The 18,644-nt window shown below is 43.3% G+C and overlaps 6 protein-coding genes across 9 annotated transcripts; 3 read left to right on the top strand and 3 right to left on the bottom strand.

Moving 5' to 3' along the window:
• The first annotated feature begins 1,409 nt into the window (after window positions 1–1,409).
• Window positions 1,410–4,891, top strand: PolI (DNA polymerase iota). Of its 2 annotated transcripts, none has more exons than XM_036817034.3 (3): window positions 1,410–1,492; window positions 2,475–3,446; window positions 3,561–4,891. In XM_036817034.3, the coding sequence occupies exons 2-3, from the start codon at window positions 2,490–2,492 to the stop codon at window positions 4,818–4,820; spliced, it is 2,217 nt and encodes a 738-aa protein (XP_036672929.3). In that variant the 5' UTR covers window positions 1,410–1,492; window positions 2,475–2,489; the 3' UTR covers window positions 4,821–4,891. The 2 variants fall into 2 exon arrangements, with proteins under 2 accessions (XP_036672929.3, XP_070852144.1); XM_070996043.1 differs by having other exon boundaries at window positions 1,462–1,575.
• Window positions 4,892–5,553: 662 nt separating this feature from the next.
• On the bottom strand, window positions 5,554–8,828 carry Ada2b (Transcriptional adapter 2B). Of its 2 annotated transcripts, none has more exons than XM_036817035.3 (4): window positions 8,619–8,828; window positions 7,158–8,033; window positions 6,560–6,639; window positions 5,554–6,490 (listed from the first exon to the last, which is right to left on the bottom strand). In XM_036817035.3, exons 1-4 carry the CDS (start codon window positions 8,730–8,732, stop codon window positions 5,896–5,898), a joined length of 1,665 nt encoding a protein of 554 aa, XP_036672930.2. In that variant the 5' UTR covers window positions 8,733–8,828; the 3' UTR covers window positions 5,554–5,895. The 2 variants fall into 2 exon arrangements, with proteins under 2 accessions (XP_036672930.2, XP_065722452.1); XM_065866380.2 differs by having other exon boundaries at window positions 6,148–6,490; window positions 6,560–6,709; window positions 8,619–8,827.
• A 295-nt stretch (window positions 8,829–9,123) lies between these two features.
• LOC108006108 (CUE domain-containing protein 2) lies at window positions 9,124–12,227 on the bottom strand. Its single transcript, XM_017069555.4, has 4 exons — window positions 11,636–12,227; window positions 11,327–11,573; window positions 11,097–11,263; window positions 9,124–10,973 (listed from the first exon to the last, which is right to left on the bottom strand). The coding sequence occupies exons 1-4, from the start codon at window positions 11,947–11,949 to the stop codon at window positions 10,787–10,789; spliced, it is 915 nt and encodes a 304-aa protein (XP_016925044.4). The 5' UTR covers window positions 11,950–12,227; the 3' UTR covers window positions 9,124–10,786.
• Window positions 12,228–12,567: 340 nt separating this feature from the next.
• LOC108006114 (tether containing UBX domain for GLUT4) lies at window positions 12,568–14,344 on the top strand. The gene is made up of 2 exons (XM_017069562.4): window positions 12,568–12,723; window positions 12,781–14,344. The coding sequence occupies exon 2, from the start codon at window positions 12,797–12,799 to the stop codon at window positions 14,231–14,233; it is 1,437 nt and encodes a 478-aa protein (XP_016925051.4). The 5' UTR covers window positions 12,568–12,723; window positions 12,781–12,796; the 3' UTR covers window positions 14,234–14,344.
• LOC108006113 (prolyl 4-hydroxylase subunit alpha-2-like) lies at window positions 13,768–16,199 on the bottom strand. The gene is made up of 7 exons (XM_065866958.2): window positions 15,994–16,199; window positions 15,780–15,937; window positions 15,564–15,717; window positions 14,816–15,509; window positions 14,716–14,760; window positions 14,498–14,663; window positions 13,768–14,447 (listed from the first exon to the last, which is right to left on the bottom strand). The coding sequence occupies exons 1-7, from the start codon at window positions 16,197–16,199 to the stop codon at window positions 14,347–14,349; spliced, it is 1,524 nt and encodes a 507-aa protein (XP_065723030.2). The 3' UTR covers window positions 13,768–14,346.
• Window positions 16,200–16,564: 365 nt separating this feature from the next.
• Window positions 16,565–18,465, top strand: LOC108006081 (prolyl 4-hydroxylase subunit alpha-3). 2 transcript variants are annotated; one of them, XM_065866381.2, is made up of 7 exons: window positions 16,565–16,795; window positions 16,845–17,002; window positions 17,060–17,213; window positions 17,268–17,946; window positions 18,001–18,045; window positions 18,100–18,265; window positions 18,321–18,465. In XM_065866381.2, the coding sequence occupies exons 1-7, from the start codon at window positions 16,590–16,592 to the stop codon at window positions 18,398–18,400; spliced, it is 1,488 nt and encodes a 495-aa protein (XP_065722453.2). In that variant the 5' UTR covers window positions 16,565–16,589; the 3' UTR covers window positions 18,401–18,465. The 2 variants fall into 2 exon arrangements, with proteins under 2 accessions (XP_065722453.2, XP_070852145.1); XM_070996044.1 differs by lacking the exons at window positions 16,565–16,795; window positions 16,845–17,002 and having other exon boundaries at window positions 17,068–17,213; window positions 17,273–17,946; window positions 18,321–18,449.
• Window positions 18,466–18,644: the final 179 nt, after the last annotated feature.

Here is an 18,644-nt window from a genome sequence, read left to right as displayed (position 1 = left end):
TATAATGCAATGCCTTTTTATACCAAACGGTCCAGCCGGTATCGATTATAAGATTGCTGGATATTAGAAATATTTATTTTTCTTGTTTGGTAGGTACATAGGTACGTATGACAGATCAAGTTTATTCCAATAACAAGCTCCTCATAATTCAAAGTGTTGTTAAACATCGGGTTCTTTTATTTATGTCCTCATATTTTGTACATTTTATTGTTTAAAAAAATGCACTTACTTATAATCTTTTCAAAAGTTCTTTATTCAAATATTTTCTCAATACATGTTATATTAAGAAATTAAACTTTTTTACGAAATAATTTGAAGTTGTTTGTTCGGATTCCTTTAAATAAATGTACTTTATTTTCCTTGGGTACTTGTGAGAACATTTTTGCCTATAGGCTTGGGATCGCCCTGGACGGATGCCAAGGCGAGGAGCAGGAAAGCGCAGATAGCGAAGATCTTCATGGTTGAAACTTGTGATGCATCTGGAATTTGATCCGGGCTTTTATACCCGGAAAGTAGAACCAGACTGGTTTCAAAGCTGCTGTGTTACTGGTTTTGAATTAGCACATTTATGAACAATAATAAAACGCTACTTGCGTATTTGCTAAAACGATTTTATTAATGAAAACTGTTTTTTGATTAGTTTAATGAAAGAACTACAATGTAGTTAAACAAATGTTAAAACTTTCTTTTAAAATAAGTTGAAGTTGATTTTTTTGGTTTTTTTGGTCTTGTGAGTACACTTGTGCCCCGAACTTGACTAGCTTTATAAATTTATAAATAACAACCATATATTTCAAACATTAATTACCACATTTTGAAGTAATACAAAACAAGATATTCAAGATATATTTGCGTAGTAGATGCAATGCACACCTAGAATGTTATTGCCTACCGAAAATCAGGTTGGCTTTTAACGAGGTCTGATATGAGATTTTGAGGGGAAGTGACTTATTACTTCTACATAGATATTTGGTTTATTTAACCAACGCATTTTTCAAATCCCTAAAAACACCAATAATGTAATTAAATAAGTAAAACAATTAAAAATTTTTGAAATCTAATTCGAAATAAACAATAAATGAAACAAGACCAGTGAAAAATATTATGGCCTATTACAAGAATTGGGAAGTTTGTCTTTTAACGAGGTCTAAACTGGTATTTTTTTAGGAAGCCACTTAAAAATAAATGTTTTTTCTAAAAAGCTTAGAACGTAGGAAAATTCTTTAAAATATTGACTTGAATAAATTCAAATTTTTAACGGAAAACGTTTTTCTTTTTAACCAGTGTGGCAACACCAAATACACTAGCGGTGCACTTAACCCTAGTTTTAGCGAATTACAGCACCCAGGCTTAATCGCACTTCAATGATAAGCAGAGTCATGAACCCAGGGTTGAAACTGCAGCGATTTCCCTTTAGTGCAATTTATATCGATTTCATGAATCTAGAATCATCGACAGTGCCATCGGGGTACCTCCACCTCTAGTTTTTAAGGTAATTATAAACCCCAATTATAAGTAATAAATTACTGCAGGTGCGTGCATTTGGGCTTAAAATCGTGTATTCGAGAAACACCGGTGAGTTGTGGCGGGGGTTTAAGTGGGAGGTTGTGAGGCTCCAAGGCGCGTTCGAAATCCGTTGTTTTCTCGGCCACAAACTAATGCGTCATCGCCAAACAGTCAACTTTGTGCAATATTTTGTTGTGGCCCGCCGTAAATGTTTAGCCGGCACTCGTTTCTGGGTTGTGTGTGTGCACGTTGGCGTTTGGCTCGAATGTTTTTCGCAATGTTTGATTAGAAAGTCGGCGGCGCCAGTGGAAGAGGAAGAAGCAACGAGCAGCAGTGGCCAGCAAAAACAGATTTCACATCCAGCGGAGCACTCGAACTCTCTCGTGCTCTCTCTCTCTGCCTCTCTCTTTGCTTTGTTTCACCGCCAGCCACCCAACTTGCATCAGAGTACCCTGCATAAACAAGGGTATGCTAGGATAGTTAGGATGAGTGTAAATTCCTTACACCCTGAAGAAATGATTTACCAATAACACTTAAAACAAGTGACGAACGCAACCTCTTGGTCCTATCCTTACAATTTAGTGACGAATAATCTATAAAATTGTTATTTCTTTATTTATTTACTCATATAATGGGAGCTTTAGATTAGAGCAGTAGAAGTTTTGGCGAAATACACCTTTATCTTCTCTTAATTGTATAGATAAACAAATTTTAAAATTTCAATTTATTTACTTCACATTGTCCTATATTGTCATGGTTTCCAAATCAACAATTTCAGCTGTCACACTTTTAGTCTAAATAAATTTCTTTTAACTTCTACTTTTGTAGTGCAAATAGTGAAATTTTTCAAAATACACATTGCAAATTTCCTTTGGATTAGCTCATATACAAAACAGGGTATCCGTTAGTCGACTGCAACCCTACTACCAGCTCTATGAATTCTGTTTCACGACCTTTCGCAATTTCAGGCGCTCAGAACCGTCATGGACTTCGCCAGCGTGCTCGGTAAAAGCGAGGCGCACCAGCGCACCATCATCCACCTGGATATGGACTACTTTTACGCTCAGGTGGAGGAGATTCGGGATCCGACGCTGCGATCGAAGGCCCTAGGAATCCAGCAGAAAAATATTGTGGTCACCTGCAACTATGTGGCGCGGGCCAAGGGAGTGGCCAAGCTGATGCTGATTGCAGAGGCACAGCGCATCTGTCCAGAGTTGGTCCTCGTCAATGGCGAGGATCTGGCTCCGTATCGCCAGATGTCGCAACGAATCTTTGATCTGCTGCTTAACTACACTCCCCTGGTGGAGAAGCTGGGCTTCGATGAGAACTTTATGGATGTAACTGCCTTGGTGGAACTGCGACAGGCTCATGTCGCTGAGGCGCCACTTAGGCCACCAGTGGGTCACATATATCCAGCGGATGGCACCCCCTTGTCCACTTGCGGCTGCGGCTGTGCCCAGCGACTTGCCATTGGCACTCGGATCGCCCAGGAAATCAGGGAGGAACTTAAGCTTCGCCTGGGCATAACCTGCTGCGCCGGAATCGCATACAACAAACTGCTGGCCAAGCTGGTCGGCAGCAGCCACAAACCCAATCAGCAGACCGTCCTAGTTTCCACCTATGCGGAGCAGTTTATGCGGGAACTGGGCGACATAAAGCGAGTCACTGGGATTGGCCAGAAGACGCAGTGCCTTCTGATGGAGGCGGGCATGTCATCTGTGGAGCAGTTGCAACAGTGTGACATGGACGTGATGCGGAAGAAATTCGGCTTTGAGACGGCCACCCGACTGCGGGATCTGGCCTTCGGTCGCGACACAAGTTCCGTTCGACCTACCGGAAAACCAAAAACCATTGGAATGGAGGATGCCTGCAAGCCTATCTCAGTGCGAACCGATGTAGAGGAAAGGTTCCGCATGCTACTCAAGCGGCTGGTGGAGCAGGTAAGGTTTCAACACATTTATAACTTAAAAAACAAAGTAGTAAACAAGCTTATTTTATACATCTCTTGTTAGCCTTAGTTGTTGGTTCAATTAATTAATTTGTATATCCCTTAGGTTGCAGAGGACGGACGCGTTCCCATCGCCATCAAGGTGGTGTTGCGAAAGTTCGATTCCCAGAAGAAGAGCAGTCACCGAGAGACCAAACAGGCCAACATCCTACCCTCCCTTTTTAAGACCTCTGTGTGTCCAGGAGAAACTGGCGTAAGCAAGGTACAACTGGCGGACGGGGCCCAGGAGAAACTACTCAAGATTGTGATGCGACTGTTTGAGCGAATCGTAGACATGAGCAAGCCCTTCAATATCACTCTACTGGGCCTGGCCTTCTCCAAATTCCAGGAGCGCAAGGTGGGCTCCTCATCTATAGCTAATTTCCTGATCAAGAAGGCGGATCTGGAGGTGCAATCAATCACCTCACTGACAAACACGAGTCTCACAAGTCCCACAGCGGAAAGTCCTACCTCGGACGAATCCGCTTTCCGCTCCTCACCAACAACATTCAAGCCGAGCGATCAGTTTTATAGGAGAAGAGCCGCAACAGCATCGCCGGTTCCCATGCTTCTGGATAATGGATCGGAATCGGCGGCTACTAACTCAGATTTCAGCGACTTCTCTGAGACGGAGGTGGAGCCCTCGCCGAAAAAGAGCCGCATTGGCCGGCTACTAGTGTCCAAGCGCAGCCGTTTGGCGGCGGATGTTGGGGATTCCGCCGCGGAGGTAGCCTCACCCAGCAAACTGCGTGTCTGTGATTTGCGTCTGAACTCGCGGGACAGCGAGAAGGACTTCCCCATGAGCACAACTCCATCTACTTCTACATCTGCGCCTGCTCCTCGCTTTCGCACCGTCCAGCCACCGAACACGCTGTTGCAGCGAATCGACGGCAGCCTCCGGTTTGTATCCACGCGCACTGCCAGTCGCTTAAGCTCAAACGCTAGCTCTACGGCCTCATCGCCACTTCCTTCGCCCATGGACGATTCCACGACGATGAGCGCGCCCAGCACACCAACCATGTCTTTCGCCCCACCCATTACAACAGCAGTGGTTGCCACCACAACCAGCGATTCTTCAAGTGATGTCCTCACGAATATCGCCTGTCCAGCGGGTGTGGATGCAGAGGTGTTCAAGGAGCTGCCCGTGGAGTTGCAAACCGAGTTGATCGCATCGTGGCGCAGTTCCTTGGTGGCTGCCGTGGAGCAAACGAACGGGTCAGGTTCCACCACATCCACAGCGATTGCAAGTGGAGCTCCAGCTACTGCCACCACCGCCAGCGGAGGACAGAAGAACACGTTATATCGCTACTTTCTGCGGAACAAGTGATGCAGTGCATCCAAGCATCACATCGTTTCTATTTGTAAGAACAAAGTGAATAAATCCGTTTATAAATATGATATATTTTTGTAGGTATACGGTTACAGATTGTAAGTTTTAGGGCGCCGCTTTGGACGAACCTAAGCTAGGATACATATTTAAAATGGTAGATTCCTAGGACTGAGCCATTTGGCAGTTATTTGAATAAACCGTGAAATTTTAATTTGTATTAAAGAAAAAAAAATTAAGTTTGAACATCACTTATACATTATTATGAATTTTTTCAAAAGAATTGGTTGTAAATGAATAAAATGATCCAAAAATGTTAATATCTAATGAACAATACTTTCTTGAATTATGGTGATATTTTTCTTTCTCAGCTTTGAAATATAGCCAATGAAAAATCGTAGAATATCTATTATATATTATAGTTGTTCTTAGTATAACTTATGCCGCCTTAGTTATTATTAGGGTTCTCCAATATTTTTAAAAATATCGTATCGATGGTATTTCTTTTTTGAAGAAAAAATGAACAACAACCCCAGTTATTTTCCTAGCAATCTACCAATTATGTTGAATAATAATATACAAATATGAATACTCAGCGCGACAATATCGCTTTTAGAGCCTTACTAATTATCGATTTGCATTAAATTGTACATCTCACAAGTGTATCCTAGTGGGGTTTAGTCCCGAGCGGTTTCCCTGGCAGATGTGAGTTCCGAGACACAAGTCCGCGTCCTTGTTGCACATTCGCTATTACATTTATTACTTCATTTACACTTCATATCATACAATTTCAATTGGTTGGGTCACCTACTTAAGTTTAGTTAATACAGAATATCTGAAGCCTAACATCTCACACAAAGGAACAAAACTTTATCTAATTGAGCTTGACTTGATACAAGTAAATTGATTTTCTGTTTTATGTAGTTTTTACCTCGAAGAAAATGGCAACGAAAGTTGAACAGTATAAAAATGTCTTTAACTTATGCTAACGATAATAAAATAAAGTGAAGTCCTTAGATCGAGAAATGCATGTAGCTCTTAATCGAAGGGGCGCGGGAAAGTGGAAGTGGTTCCATCAGTGGCTCAGCCAGCCGCACTTGATGAAGAACTTGCGCAGCGAAGTCTCCATAGGACTGCCCAGCGATGGTGCTCCGCTCAGGCAGACAGTCTTCACTGAGAGGTATGTGGTTGGCGTGATGTTGTGCTTCTTACACAGATCCAGCTCGTTGTGGCTAAGCAGGTCGCTGCCCAGCGGCTGGGGCAAGTGCTTCAGCTCCTCCAGCTGGGTGCGCAACTTGAGGCTCATGCTGGGCTTCTGCTCACTGCTTCCGCCGGCGGCCTCGCTTTGCATTTTGTGGTGGCCGCCTTGCAGAAGCTGAGGATGCTGCTGCAGCGGCTGCAGATGTTGTTGGCTTCCCTTCGCCGAGTTCGTGGGCAGATTCGCCATCGTCGTAGCCGTGGAAATCGCTCCCGTCGTCGCTCCCGAGTCCACTGTTATCCCCATTCCCATCCCCGTCGTCTGCAGCATCGTAGCTGCCGACGATCCCCGACAGCTATCCAAGTAGTTTCTGCTGGGCAATAATGCGCCGGAGCAGGTCGGGTCGACGATGAGGGGCGTGTTTCTTGGTGCGATTGAACTTGAATTTGCCTCGACGCCGCTTGACATTTCGCTAAATCCAAAACCAAAGAATCTGATTAACAAAGCCCATGGAATCGCAACTTCTTAGCCATCTACTTACACCTTTCTGAGATTCGGTTGTGGGGAGTGCAAGGAAGAGCTTGGCGCCCGATGACTTCCATTGGAGGGTTGCGTGTGGTCCTGTGGTTAAACATTGTCTTATAGAACCATTCGAACGCTCGTTGTTTGGCGCGTTTATAATGCAGTGGAGCTGAATATCGTGAGACAAGACGGAAAAGCGATTGTAAAAGTTGGGTCAGGTCAGGTCAGGTCGGTAAAAGCAAGGTAGAACACACGATATTCAACTCGTCATGCATTCTCATGGGAAAAGCTCACTCCAAGGGGAATGAAATCGAAGCTGTCCTATCTGAATTTCTAAAACTTTGTTTTTCTGAAGTCCGAATCCATTTATATTAAGCTTTAAATTGTTATTGCACATTAAATTCGAAATAGTATTATTTGAAAAGGTTAAATTGTAATTGTAACGGAGGGATAGCGAAATGACTTTCTTAAATACGTTTAACAGTTTGTAAAATTTACGGAAGATAATTAGGGTTCGTTCGTTAACACTCAAAAAAGTGAAGTTTTAGAATTTCGATAAGAAAAATATGTATGGACTGTTCGATTTCGAAACCTCCGCAGCGAAGCTTCACACTTACGGTCTTGCCGTGGCCATACGGTCCTGAGGAGCGGTGGGTCGCACTTGCCGCATGCTGCTCAAAGTGGGCGCAGTCCGCGATCTTGGTCAGGCCGTTGTAGCGATAACGATACAACTCCGCCTGCCGGATGCGCAGCTCCTTCTCGCGCTCCAGTGACCCCATTAGCCGCTCGTACTCGTTGCAGGTGTAGAACTGGGCGTAGACCCGGAATCTGTCCCGGAACTCGCGTTGCTCTTTGGTGAGTCCTTGGTGCAGAGCGTAGTTCCGGTTGCGGAAGAAGTTCGAGACCAACTGGTAGTCCCTAACCATCCGTTTCCTGCGAGCTCGCTCTCTAAGTCGGCGGGTGTAGATGTCAACGTGGGCCAGCTTGAGCATCACGTCCACCTCCGTGTCCTCGGAGCTCAGCGAGATGTTGGAGATCAGTTGCTCAGCCGTGGGGTCGTATTCCCGCTCGAAGCTGTCCCTGTTGGGCATGTAGCCCAACTGCATGGCCTCATCGGAGTTGATGTCCAGCGGAGGCAAGGTGGACAGGGCAGTGGAGCCCAGGGGACCGGCATCGTCGTCTCCCGTGTGATCGATAAGGCGGGGTCTCTGACTTTGCGCCGGCGTCCAGGTGGCCCTTCCAATCGTGCCGTTCACAAACTTATTCACATACTCCTCCTTGGCGTCCTCCGCCGACTTGGTCTCGATGTGCTTGCTGATGTCCTCCCAGTTTCCGAAACCGTACTGCTCGATGGCGTCCAGCAGGCGGATCTCCTCACGGGCCGTCCATGCTCCTTTACCACGGAACACACTCAATATGGAGGTGCCCGTGTCCATGAACTGGTATGCATGGTTGTTTTGATGGGCGCCGATCTCCGCTCCCGCAGCAAAGCACTGCGCAAAAAATAAACAATAATACAACGTAAACACAATGTCAGCTGTTTTTTAATCAACATGGTGAAATTGCCGGTTGTGTGTATGTATTCATATGTATTTCCAGATGAGTCAGTTTTTCGGTTCCAGATTTGGCGACGCATCTCTAGACCGCTCGAGTATTGGCGCATTAGGGTGGGTCAATTATGTTGAAAAAGAAAGATAGGGGTGAAAAAGATCTTCGAAGAATTCTCAACTATGGCGAATAATCTCTAGTATAAACATTTTCACCCTCATAGAATGCCTCAAAAATACATATGTATTTAGGACATTTATTACGGAAAAACCAAAAAGGAAATCCATATTTTTAATTTTTGTTCTATCTGATTATTAATTACATCGATTTTAAATACATTTGTAGGTATATTTAAATTTTATTTTATTGTTCTTTTTAGTATAGCAAGGTTACATTTTTCTAGATGGTTTACAATTTCAATCTAGGTATTTGTTTAAATATGTCTGGAACCCCAATAATTTGGCCCACCCTACCGCACACACACAAATGAATGTGCGTCGCTTGATTGCGTGTATGTGTGGGTTACTTACTTGCAGACACAAATCGAAATTTTCGCACTCCGCACAGTGCACCCGAATGCCCTGAATATCGTCCTGGCAATTTGTGCAATTATACTTAGTGAATAAATCCGCGATTGTGGTCATTTTAGCCCAAAACGTGGATTTTCTCGACAATAATGAGTTGTGCGAAAAAACCTATGCCAGCAGTGTGACCAGACGCGGGGACAACGCCATATTGCTTGGCTGGGAATTCGAATATACAACGCCCACGAACCAGTTCATGGAAGTAGTGTTGGCTTTCCAGCTATTTTGTAGCTATTTCTTACCTTTTTTTAATTTTATTTATTTATCTTATTATTTTTAAATTACATCACAAAATTTAAAGAAACAGATAAAATTTTCTGATACCCTTAATTTGAAATAATTATTTTTTTTTTTACCGAAACGCCGATTATTTTTTGGAATAATATTTATTATATAAGTCAAACCTAACTCCCAATGTTCTAGTCCTTAAAACATCCTTTAAAAACAATGGTTTTTATGCGTTAAATATTGATAGTAGTTTATTTAATAATTTCAAAAGTTTAATTCGAGAGTTTTGCCTTTTCTTTAAGTTGATTTTTACGCTAATATCACAAAAATAATATATAAAACTAAAAATATTAAAAATATAAGATGTTAATATCAAACCGAAACCATGTAAATATAAATACGAATATATGATGGTTGAAACACCGATCGTGTAGTGCTGAACTAAAATCAGAAAACTCGAGGTGCTTAAAATGCAATTGGTTACAAAATTATTAAGCGGTGGTCGGGGATTAAAACTTATTCTAAATTATGAGCGTTAAAAGAAATGATAAAACGTATGTACTTATTTTTTTTGTCTCAAACAAAAAGTGACAAAGTCAAAACGGCCGAACATTGTTCAGGATTCTTAAATCTAACATGAATTGGGCGAGGGTCTGCCGTGTGATATTGTAGGTTACAATTGTTACAATAATCGGAAAGGATTAGGGAATAGGCTACGCTTTATAAATAGTTGATTATTCGATTAGTTCATACATGTGTATATGCTGAATACGTTTAGATTATTGTTAGTATTGCTGTCTTACACCGAGCAGTAGCCGAATTGTTATGGGTTCCAGATATCTCAGTGGGCGGTGAGGACTAGTTTGTGTTGCATGTGGCTTTGGTGGCATTGTTGCTAGATTACTGTTGCTAGTTTGCTTGGACCAGAGGAAAACAAAACGATTTACACGATACAAAATGGGTTAACAAATCTTAAACAGATATGGCAAGTTTCTTGTGCAGCTGCGTTTCTGAAACACGCACACGGCCAACAAAATTCATCAATTCGAGTACCTAAAAACGTCTAAATAAGTCTATTTGAGCGCCAAATTCGGTTTGGGTGTCGCACCTGCGACTGATCCTAGGGTTCGAAGTAGGTTTAACAATACTGTTCGAGGACATTAAAGAGTTTGAGATTCACGATTTTCACAGATACGGTTCGATTCGAATTCGCTTGCGTAAGGAACTAAGGAGAAGTCACAGCGCAGGCGCGACCCCAGTCGTCATAATCGACGACTGGCAACGGATACAGACCCTGGTCCAGATCCGTCCGGGCTGCCTGCTCCCGGCAACGGGACTCATAAGCAGACGGCCACCGCGGCGGATGGGCTCTCAAAATTTGCATAAGCGAGTAGTCCTAAAGCATAACTATCAACTAATTTGGTATGTAAAGTCTTTCTGTCTTTGTCATGGGGATGGGCGCGATGAGAGGTCGATGTCCAATGGTGACGGCCGACTAGCAACAGTAGCACAACCATGCCGGCCGATGCCACAAACTCCTGACCATACTCACTCGGATATGGGAACCGATTCGCTGTGCTCGGTGGCTCGTCTTTGTCTCTGAACTCTCGTGTCTCATCGTCGTCGTGTTGGGAAGCATCTAAACGTTGGCTAAGCTTGGCGGGAATCACTGGTACGGAGCTGGGATAGGTGCTGGCATGGCTTTTAGCGGAGGCCAACCCAACAATATGCATCTGATTGCATAAGCTGTGCTCGGGATGGCTGCTGTTGCCGGTGGATTTGCAGCTACTGCTGCTGGCGAAGATCGAGGGTGCGGATAAGTTACTGGGGTGTGGATTAATTTGCTTCTTGATAAAATACTTGAAGAGGGTTTTGTTCCTCTTTAGTTACGGTTGAATCTGCTTCTTGGGTTTTTTTAACTCAGCATCTTCGTCACGCTTGATCTCGGTGTACCGCTCCCCTTTGAGCGATACAATCTTGTTGTCGCGGTAGCGCACCAGCTTGCGCGGCTCCATCTTCGGCACCACCGGCTTGTATTCGCGCTGGGTGGCGTTCTTGTCCACATAAGAGTACCTAAGGACAGGTCAAATATAAGATAGTATTTAATGATAGTAAAGAAAAGATAAGAGTTATTCATATCCATTTCAAAGTTTGCTTAATTATATTACCTCGTGTCTCTGGAAATTGTTCACTTACCTAGCAATAATACGATTCTTGAGTTCATTATCGTCGACGACAACATTCTTCTTGATGTAAGTAGTATGCGACTTGTCAATGATACACTGATTGGTCTCTTGGCGATGCAAGAGGATCTGGGTTGCGCTATCGATGTCGCCTTTGGAAATGGCGATGCAGTGCTTGATCTGCAAGTAGATAATGAAAAATTAAAGAACTTGTGAACTACCATTTCCAAAAACTAATTTTACCTCGGCAATGGCCGAATCCGGAAACATTTCCTGGAGAACTTCGGTTTCATCCAGGAAGTAGTCACAAGTCGAGCTGGAGCTATCCGTGGAGCCTCCATCGCTGGTCTCCGACAAGTGCTGGGAGCGCTTATTGCTGCCCCCGCCGCCGCTGCTGCTGCTGTTCGAGGAGAGCTCGTCCTTCTCGGAAGTGGACGAGTTGCGAGCACGTAGCTTGGACTCCGGAATAATGCTCGACAGGCTCAGGGAGCTGCAGATGTAGTACAGATTAAATGCCACAGTTCTTGGGGGAGGATAAGAATTAAAACACACTTGAGCGACAAGTTGATAGTGTCATGTCCTCCTTGGTTCTTCTCCATCTCGGTGAGCTCGTTGGCCAGCTTGTAGATCCAGTCGCAGATGATGCCCTGGTCAATGGTGGGGAACTTCTCGAAGTAGGCGCCCATCATCTCCACGAAGCCCTCCACGTCGAAGCACGGATCCTGAGAGGCCTCCTCCAAAATTGAGATGATGTACGACAGGACGATCTCGTCCACCACGCTGAAGTCGGCCCCTGGGATGTGGCCGCTGATAAACTGCACCAGGCTGCGCTTCACCATCTCGTGCTGCTTCTCCAGATTGGTCATAATGGCTATACGGCGGAACGGACTTCTCGAAGAATCTTACGCTGGATCGGCGTATTTTCAGGCTCGGGACTTAAAAAGCTCGCTCTGGCTGGGCGTCACTCAAAATGCTGAATCTCACTCGATGGGGACTTCCCCGGAACTTAGAGCATGTCCTTCGACAGGGGGATAACTTAATTTTAACTTGGTTCTGCCAGGAATTCCCTTTTGAACAGTTTTGATTTTACGAGCTGCGCCTTTCTTTTGCTTCTCCTGCTGCTTCTTCTTCCTGCAATCAATAATATTTCGATACACAGGCAGCTGCAGTCGATAGAAGAAGAAGATTAACTGGAATCTATCGATATGTGGCTTTTAAAGTTGTTGAGTAGTTTTAACTTTTTCTGAGTGTTAAACATGATTAATTTAAATATTTTGTTGATAGACATTAGTTACTCGTAAATGTTTAATAGAACAATTTAAAACCACTGATTTTGCGGGGAATAACTTTTAAAGTTTTGTATTATCCATCTGAGTTCTTAATATGTATATTTCGAAGGTGTTCCTATGTCGGTCAGAATTATGATATAAATATCTATTAAAATCTATGTTGAATTTTTAATATGCACATAGCGGCTGTCAATGTTAACCGATGTTTACGTCACGCACGCATCTCTATCGGGGGAAAAGCGAAAGTCACGCAGCGCAACAAACAAATAGCGGGACTATCGATAGAATCAAAATTCCCATTCCAGCCGGCAATTTTCCGGAACGTAGCCTTTTCGCAAAACGTCAATAAAGGTGGGTTTCCCATTAGCCACTGCTCCTTAGTTTCCATACCGACCCGAATCCTTGCAGGGCAATTGCCAACCAGATGGACAAGCGCGTCACGATCCTGCTGCCTAATGGGCGGCGGCAGAATGTGAGCGTGACGGCGAACATGACGCTGCTGGAGATCCTGGAGACGGCCTGCTCCAAGCACGGCTACGATGCAGAGGAGCACTGCCTTAAGTTCCACAACAAGGTGGTCAGCCTGACGCAGCAGTTCCGATTTAGCGGCCTGCCAAACAACTGTGTCCTGGAGATGGAGCAGACGGAGAAGCGACGCACGATGAGCAACGTTCTTGTCTGCGTCCAGCTAAATGACGGATCCCGCCAGCAGGCCGACTTTTCACCCAGCGACACCGTTTGGCAGGTGGTCCATAAGCTCTGCGAGTCGCAGGTTAAAAGTTACGACAGCCCCGTCATCATCTATATGCGCAGCGAGGTCATTGGGCAGGACCAGATGCGCCAGACCACGTTGAAATCCCTAGGCATCCTAGAAGGCCGAGCCATGATGCGGCTAATCGACAAGAAGCCCGAGGATCTCAAGACCCAGGCAAATGTTTACAAAGCTCCCGCTGCCAGGCCTCCGGTGGATAACGACGACCAGCCCAGCACCTCTCGCTCTGCAATGGCAGCTGGTGGCAGCGGGGGAGGTGGGGGCTTTGCCCTCACCAGCAACATGATCAAGAACCTAAAGCGCACGGCACCGGAGGAAAATGCATCCGGAAGTGAACCATCCAAGCCATCGGATAAATCCAACCAAGAGCAGCAGCCACAGCCAGAGGCACCCAAGTACGACTGGGGAAGTGGCTCCGGATACTCAATGCACCATCCGCCGGAGCGGAAACAGGAGGAGAATGAAGCCGAGGAGAATCCTAGCCGGGCACCGCCAGTGGTAAAAGTGATTGGGCCCCGTCAGGCGGTACTCTTTTCCCTGGACGAGACCAAGAAAAATGCGGACGACCTGCCAGACTCTTTCTTTGACCTGACCGTCAACGATCTTAAGATGGTGCTGCGCGATTTGAAGCGCACTTCGAGCGGAGATGATGACGCTCCCCTGCTTACAGCCAAGTTGAGGGAGCTGGAGCGTCAGAAGACCATGCTGGCGAAGCTTAATCAGTACAAGGACTGTGTGCTGCGCATCCAGTTCCCCGATCGCTTTGTGCTACAGGGCATTTTCAAGCCGCACGAGCCTCTTTCAAAAGTGGAGGAGTTTGTTCGCGAGTTTTTGGTCCAACCTGGCGAGCAGTTCCACCTCTTCACCATCCCACCGAAGAAGGTGCTGCCCTCCAATGAGACGCTCCTGGAGCTGAACTTTGTGCCCAATGCGATTGTGCATTTCGGGTTCCTTAAGGACTCACTGAATGCTGTGAGCAATCGCTTCGTGAAGGAGCAGTATGTGGAGCAGTTAACTTCGGAGGAAGGGGCGCACTATGTAGTGCAAAAATACCGCCTCACCCGAGCAACGTCGGTGGGGTCCAGCTAGTAGATACATGGCTTTAAGCAAACAGTCTGAGTGACATTAAATGAATCCGCTCTATTTCTATATCTCATTCTTTTATATACCAAAAGAAAGAACTTGTTTTTAAAGTTTTCAGTTCAGTTGTCATTATTTATAACATTTTTTGTCGGAAAATAGTTTTTTCTTATACAAGGAGTCACAAACATTTGCGGCAGCTCGTTTATCCACTTGGTAAGCACTGCAAAAACGCATAATTTTATAAAATTTTAATTTTAAATTTATTCTTACCGTATTTGGAACCAACTATCACAGGGCAACCCGAGTGCATCGTTTTTATATTCATATCGCCGGAGTTGTGAAGATTGTGCCAGAAGACGGCCGATCCCTTCTTGGGTGTTACAGAAACATTGATCATCGGGAAAATCGTGGCCCCACCAGAATCTACATCTCCCAGCTGGAAGGTACTTAATTTTAAGCCATGGAATTCGTATTTCTCTATGACTTACATAAAACAGTACTGTGGCTAAGCGATCCCCTCTTACCCACCGCGTCTGCAAAGATTTGAAAAGATGAGTTAAAAGCTCAATAGTCCTGGAAATATCCCACCTGATTAAAGTGATTGTGATAGTCGGTGTGAAGCACATAATGCCCACCTAATCCGTAGTTGATAAGCGAGAACTCTTCACTCATTTCCATGCTTAGCCCAGTCATGTCGGTTACCCGTTCTTCGAGGGTCCTGACTACTTTCCCTTGCGGCAATAAAATGTTCGAGTCCTTCGAGGCTCGGAATTCGGACATTGTACCTGTATCCACCAGGGATAAAGTAAGTTTGGAAGTGTTTAGCAGCCAATAGATTTCGCTGTCGTAGATCACATCGTGATAAATCACCATATAAGGATCGGTGCTCAGCTCCTCCATTTTCAGAGGGGCGATTCGCGTGAAAGGAGTCGTAGAGCTGTTATAGCGGCAGTGGAGTCGACTTGGTTGGCGGAAGATTGCACGGCAGTTCCGTTTAGTCAATATTTCCTCATTAATCCATTGATAAAGTTGATTGTTCTCTGATTCTTTTGGTAGTTTTCCATATCGATAAGAAGCACCAGAAATCTTTTGGTTCTTAATTAAAAGGGCAGCCCACGTATTGTGGACGGAGAACCGGCTAAATCTATTGACCTTGTACAGGAGTTTGTCTTCATTGAAATTGGCCAAGGTGACGTTGAACCAGTCTTCCGCATGATCTTCTTTCCTATCCCTTAAGCAGAACTCTCCCATTGCAAAGCAATCCTGAGCTGACAGTGCTGTTCTGTTAGTCATTAAGGCTAATTTTGTTAATTTTATTTTACTTATCTAAACTTACTCTGGAATTGAGTATCCTGACAAATTACCAGCTGCCAGTTCTCCAGGCTTAAGGTCATAACAAGACATCAGGTCATCGATTCCACGACACGCTTGTTCCAAATCCAGAGCGGTTGGTAGCCGCTTTCGCATCTGATGCGCCTTTTCAATGTTTTCTGAGGGTAAATTTGATCCGAATTAAAAGATATATTTGTATTTTATAATAATTTTATAGTACTTAATTCACCCCTATTGGCTTTCGAGGCATAATGATGCCATTTCCGCCAATCGGTGTGTAGACGATGTATCAGCCGAAAACTGTTTAATGGATTTCCTAAGTAGGTTTCATAGTCATCCTTCATCTGGTTCTGCTCAGCTTTCATAGTTAATAGGGACCTACGGGAAATTTAAAAATGTGTAAATACTTTAGGCTTTTTTTTTTTTAAACATACTTATCCAATAAGTTGAACTTTCTCTTCAGTTCTTTCACGTAGGCATTAAGGTTCTCTATAAGCTCATCTTCAACCTCCAGGAGCTTTAAAAGTTCGAACGAAGAAGCGGCGTAGGATTTCTTTTGAATCGCCTTTCCAAGTCCAATACCGCAAGTTATAATAACGCCTAAAAATGCAAGGAATTTTATATATTTGTTCTTGAGCATTTCGCTTTTGGAACGAAGCGGCAAATGACTTGTAAACTTGGTAGGAAATACTTTCTTGTTAAAGTAGTCCGTTAAGGTCTAAATGAATTAGTTAAGCTGAGGATGTACAGAAAAAAATTTATGTGCTCGTTGTTATCCAAACTTGTTTCAAAAACACGTTTTAAAAAAATAATTTTTATTAACAATTATATTTGGCACATTCTTTATTTACTTTAGCCGAAAATTACTTATTGTGTTTTGTTAAAGTTTATTAAGTTTTTGTGCATGGAATATCTATTTTTCTTAGTGTTGAGCTTAACTAATATAATTAGACTGTTACAAAATATAAATTGTTAATAATATTAATATAAAGTCTATAAATCATTTGGCAATGCCAGTTCCGAAAGTGAAATGTTCAGTTTAAAATATTTAAGCTTTATAGGGTGTTTATGTGCTTATATAAATTTGCCTCAAGGATTTTCCGAACCGGTTCTAAAGAAATCTATTGCCGTCTCAACAGTAGAACTGATAAAGCTTTTGGATGTTGAGGATGACCTGGTAGAGAACCTTAAGGCATACGTCGAAATATTAAAGAAAAAACTCCATTTGATCGAAAAGTAAGGGTAAACAAAAATGTTTTCTTGTATAATACTGAATTTTCTACAGATCTCTGATAACTATGAGTACCGAGCACAAAGAAATGAAGAGTGATTATGAAGCGTATTTGGGAAATCCTCTGAATAGCTTTCGACTGATACATCGCCTTCATACGAGTTGGAGGAAATGGCACGATTATGCCCTCAAGACAAATGGGGATGCATTAGGTAATACCAATATATAGAACCGGGGAAATTATATATTTAAAAATATTATTTTTTCAGTGCACATGAAGAAGGCACCTGATATGAGAAAGCGCTTACCCACCTCGTTAGATTTGGAAATTGCCTGCCGCGGTATTAATGACTTGATGTCCTTTTATAATCTTAAGCCGGATGAACTGGTAGCGGGTAACTTAGCAGGTTACTCAAAGCCACAGTAAGTTTATATAAATGATATGAAATTTGAATAGAATTTAATTAGGACTTCCAGAACAGCACTCTCAGCTCAGGATTGCCTAGCCCTGGGAGAGTTCAGCATACAAATTAGGAATGAAGACCTTGCCGAGGCTTGGTTTAACACCTCTTTGGCTCGATTGACAGAGGATAAGCTTAGTTATAAGGCCTTTAAATTTAGCAGACAGAGAGTGCACACGTCGTGGGGATTACTTTTGATGAAGAACAATCAATTAACTGACGCCTCTAATCACATCGACAAAGATCCTAAAGAATTAAGCCCCAGGACTGTATCATTACACTTTCAGAATGAGTTAGCCACAGAGCGAAACTGCAGTGCTGTTTACAGAAAACCTAGTCGACTGCATTGTCGCTACAACAGCTCCACGACCCCCTTCACGCGAATCGCTCCCCTGAAAATGGAGGAGCTTAGTACCGATCCTTACATGGTGATTTTCCACGATGTGATCTACGACAGCGAAGTTGATTCGATGCTAAACTCCAGCCAGTTCCTCTTATCCCTCGTTGATGCGGGCCAAAAGTCCGATGTGAGAACCTCTAAGGATTCAAATATAGAGGATATCGACAAACTTGAAAACCGTGTGGCAGATATGACCGGCTTAAATATGGATATGAGCGAAGCCTTCTCCCTGATTAACTACGGATTAGGTGGCCACTATATATTGCACTATGACTTTTTTAACTTCACAAATCAGGTAGTTTTTTAGAGGATTTAATAATAATCTTGTAATACTTTACAATCTGTTCAGATGCGAAAACGGCAAGGGGATCGCTTGGCTACTGTTTTGTTTTACGTAAGTCTGCTCAATTCATCACAAATTTCATTCTATACATGTAATCCTTTTCAGCTGGGAGATGTTGACTCTGGTGGGTCCACTATCTTCCCTATCATTAATGTTACCGTAACGCCAAAAAAAGGATCGGCGCTCTTGTGGTACAATCTGCACAACTCTGGCGATGTGAATTTGAAGACCCTTCACTCAGCCTGTCCAGTGATTAGTGGTTCCAAATACGGTAGAATTACAACATTTGTATATTTTGAATAACACTTATTAAAATCTTTATGTAGTGCTAACAAAATGGATAAACGAATTGCCGCAAATGTTTTCCACTCCATGCATGAAAAATGCAAACCTGCACTCTGATTAAAGGATTTTAAATCCTTTAAATATAAACTGAAATCCTTAATATAATAAAGTATTTTTATATGAAAATTACGCACAGAAAAAATATGTTCATCTATTAAAAATGGTATTAACAAGGAATCCAAATATTAAATTACAAAAAACTTTATATACAACTTTATCACTTTGTATTTTTATATCATATATCGGTATTTGATTTCGGTTTTTCGACTATACCAGGTATATGTTTTACAGTTATCCGCTCGGCG

Source organism: Drosophila suzukii, chromosome 3 (assembly GCF_043229965.1).
Source record: "Drosophila suzukii chromosome 3, CBGP_Dsuzu_IsoJpt1.0, whole genome shotgun sequence".
NCBI lineage: Eukaryota > Metazoa > Arthropoda > Insecta > Diptera > Drosophilidae > Drosophila > Drosophila suzukii.
Note: the sequence above shows the minus strand (reverse complement) of the source record. Positions and strands in the feature narration are given on the sequence as shown.

What these genes read in the sequence shown, in the direction of transcription:
- PolI (XM_036817034.3), top strand. Translation starts at nt 2,490, where the DNA reads ATGGACTTCGCCAGCGTGCTCGGTAAAAGCGAGGCGCACCAGCGCACC. An exon ending in TCAAGCGGCTGGTGGAGCAG is followed by an intron (nt 3,447 to 3,560) that starts GTAAGGTTTCAA and finishes TATATCCCTTAG; the next exon opens with GTTGCAGAGGACGGACGCGT.
- Ada2b (XM_036817035.3), bottom strand. Translation starts at nt 8,732, where the DNA reads ATGACCACAATCGCGGATTTATTCACTAAGTATAATTGCACAAATTGC. An exon ending in ATTTCGATTTGTGTCTGCAA is followed by an intron (nt 8,034 to 8,618) that starts GTAAGTAACCCA and finishes TTTTTTGCGCAG; the next exon opens with TGCTTTGCTGCGGGAGCGGA. An exon ending in CAACCGAATCTCAGAAAGGT is followed by an intron (nt 6,491 to 6,559) that starts GTAAGTAGATGG and finishes TTTTGGATTTAG; the next exon opens with CGAAATGTCAAGCGGCGTCG.
- LOC108006108 (XM_017069555.4), bottom strand. Translation starts at nt 11,949, where the DNA reads ATGACCAATCTGGAGAAGCAGCACGAGATGGTGAAGCGCAGCCTGGTG. An exon ending in CGGATTCGGCCATTGCCGAG is followed by an intron (nt 11,264 to 11,326) that starts GTAAAATTAGTT and finishes ATCTACTTGCAG; the next exon opens with ATCAAGCACTGCATCGCCAT. An exon ending in AAGAATCGTATTATTGCTAG is followed by an intron (nt 10,974 to 11,096) that starts GTAAGTGAACAA and finishes ACCTGTCCTTAG; the next exon opens with GTACTCTTATGTGGACAAGA.
- LOC108006114 (XM_017069562.4), top strand. Translation starts at nt 12,797, where the DNA reads ATGGACAAGCGCGTCACGATCCTGCTGCCTAATGGGCGGCGGCAGAAT.
- LOC108006113 (XM_065866958.2), bottom strand. Translation starts at nt 16,199, where the DNA reads ATGCTCAAGAACAAATATATAAAATTCCTTGCATTTTTAGGCGTTATT. An exon ending in TCAGGATACTCAATTCCAGA is followed by an intron (nt 15,510 to 15,563) that starts GTAAGTTTAGAT and finishes AATGACTAACAG; the next exon opens with AACAGCACTGTCAGCTCAGG. An exon ending in GATAGTTGGTTCCAAATACG is followed by an intron (nt 14,448 to 14,497) that starts GTAAGAATAAAT and finishes GCGTTTTTGCAG; the next exon opens with TGCTTACCAAGTGGATAAAC.
- LOC108006081 (XM_065866381.2), top strand. Translation starts at nt 16,590, where the DNA reads ATGTTCAGTTTAAAATATTTAAGCTTTATAGGGTGTTTATGTGCTTAT. An exon ending in GCAGGTTACTCAAAGCCACA is followed by an intron (nt 17,214 to 17,267) that starts GTAAGTTTATAT and finishes TAGGACTTCCAG; the next exon opens with AACAGCACTCTCAGCTCAGG. An exon ending in GATTAGTGGTTCCAAATACG is followed by an intron (nt 18,266 to 18,320) that starts GTAGAATTACAA and finishes ATCTTTATGTAG; the next exon opens with TGCTAACAAAATGGATAAAC.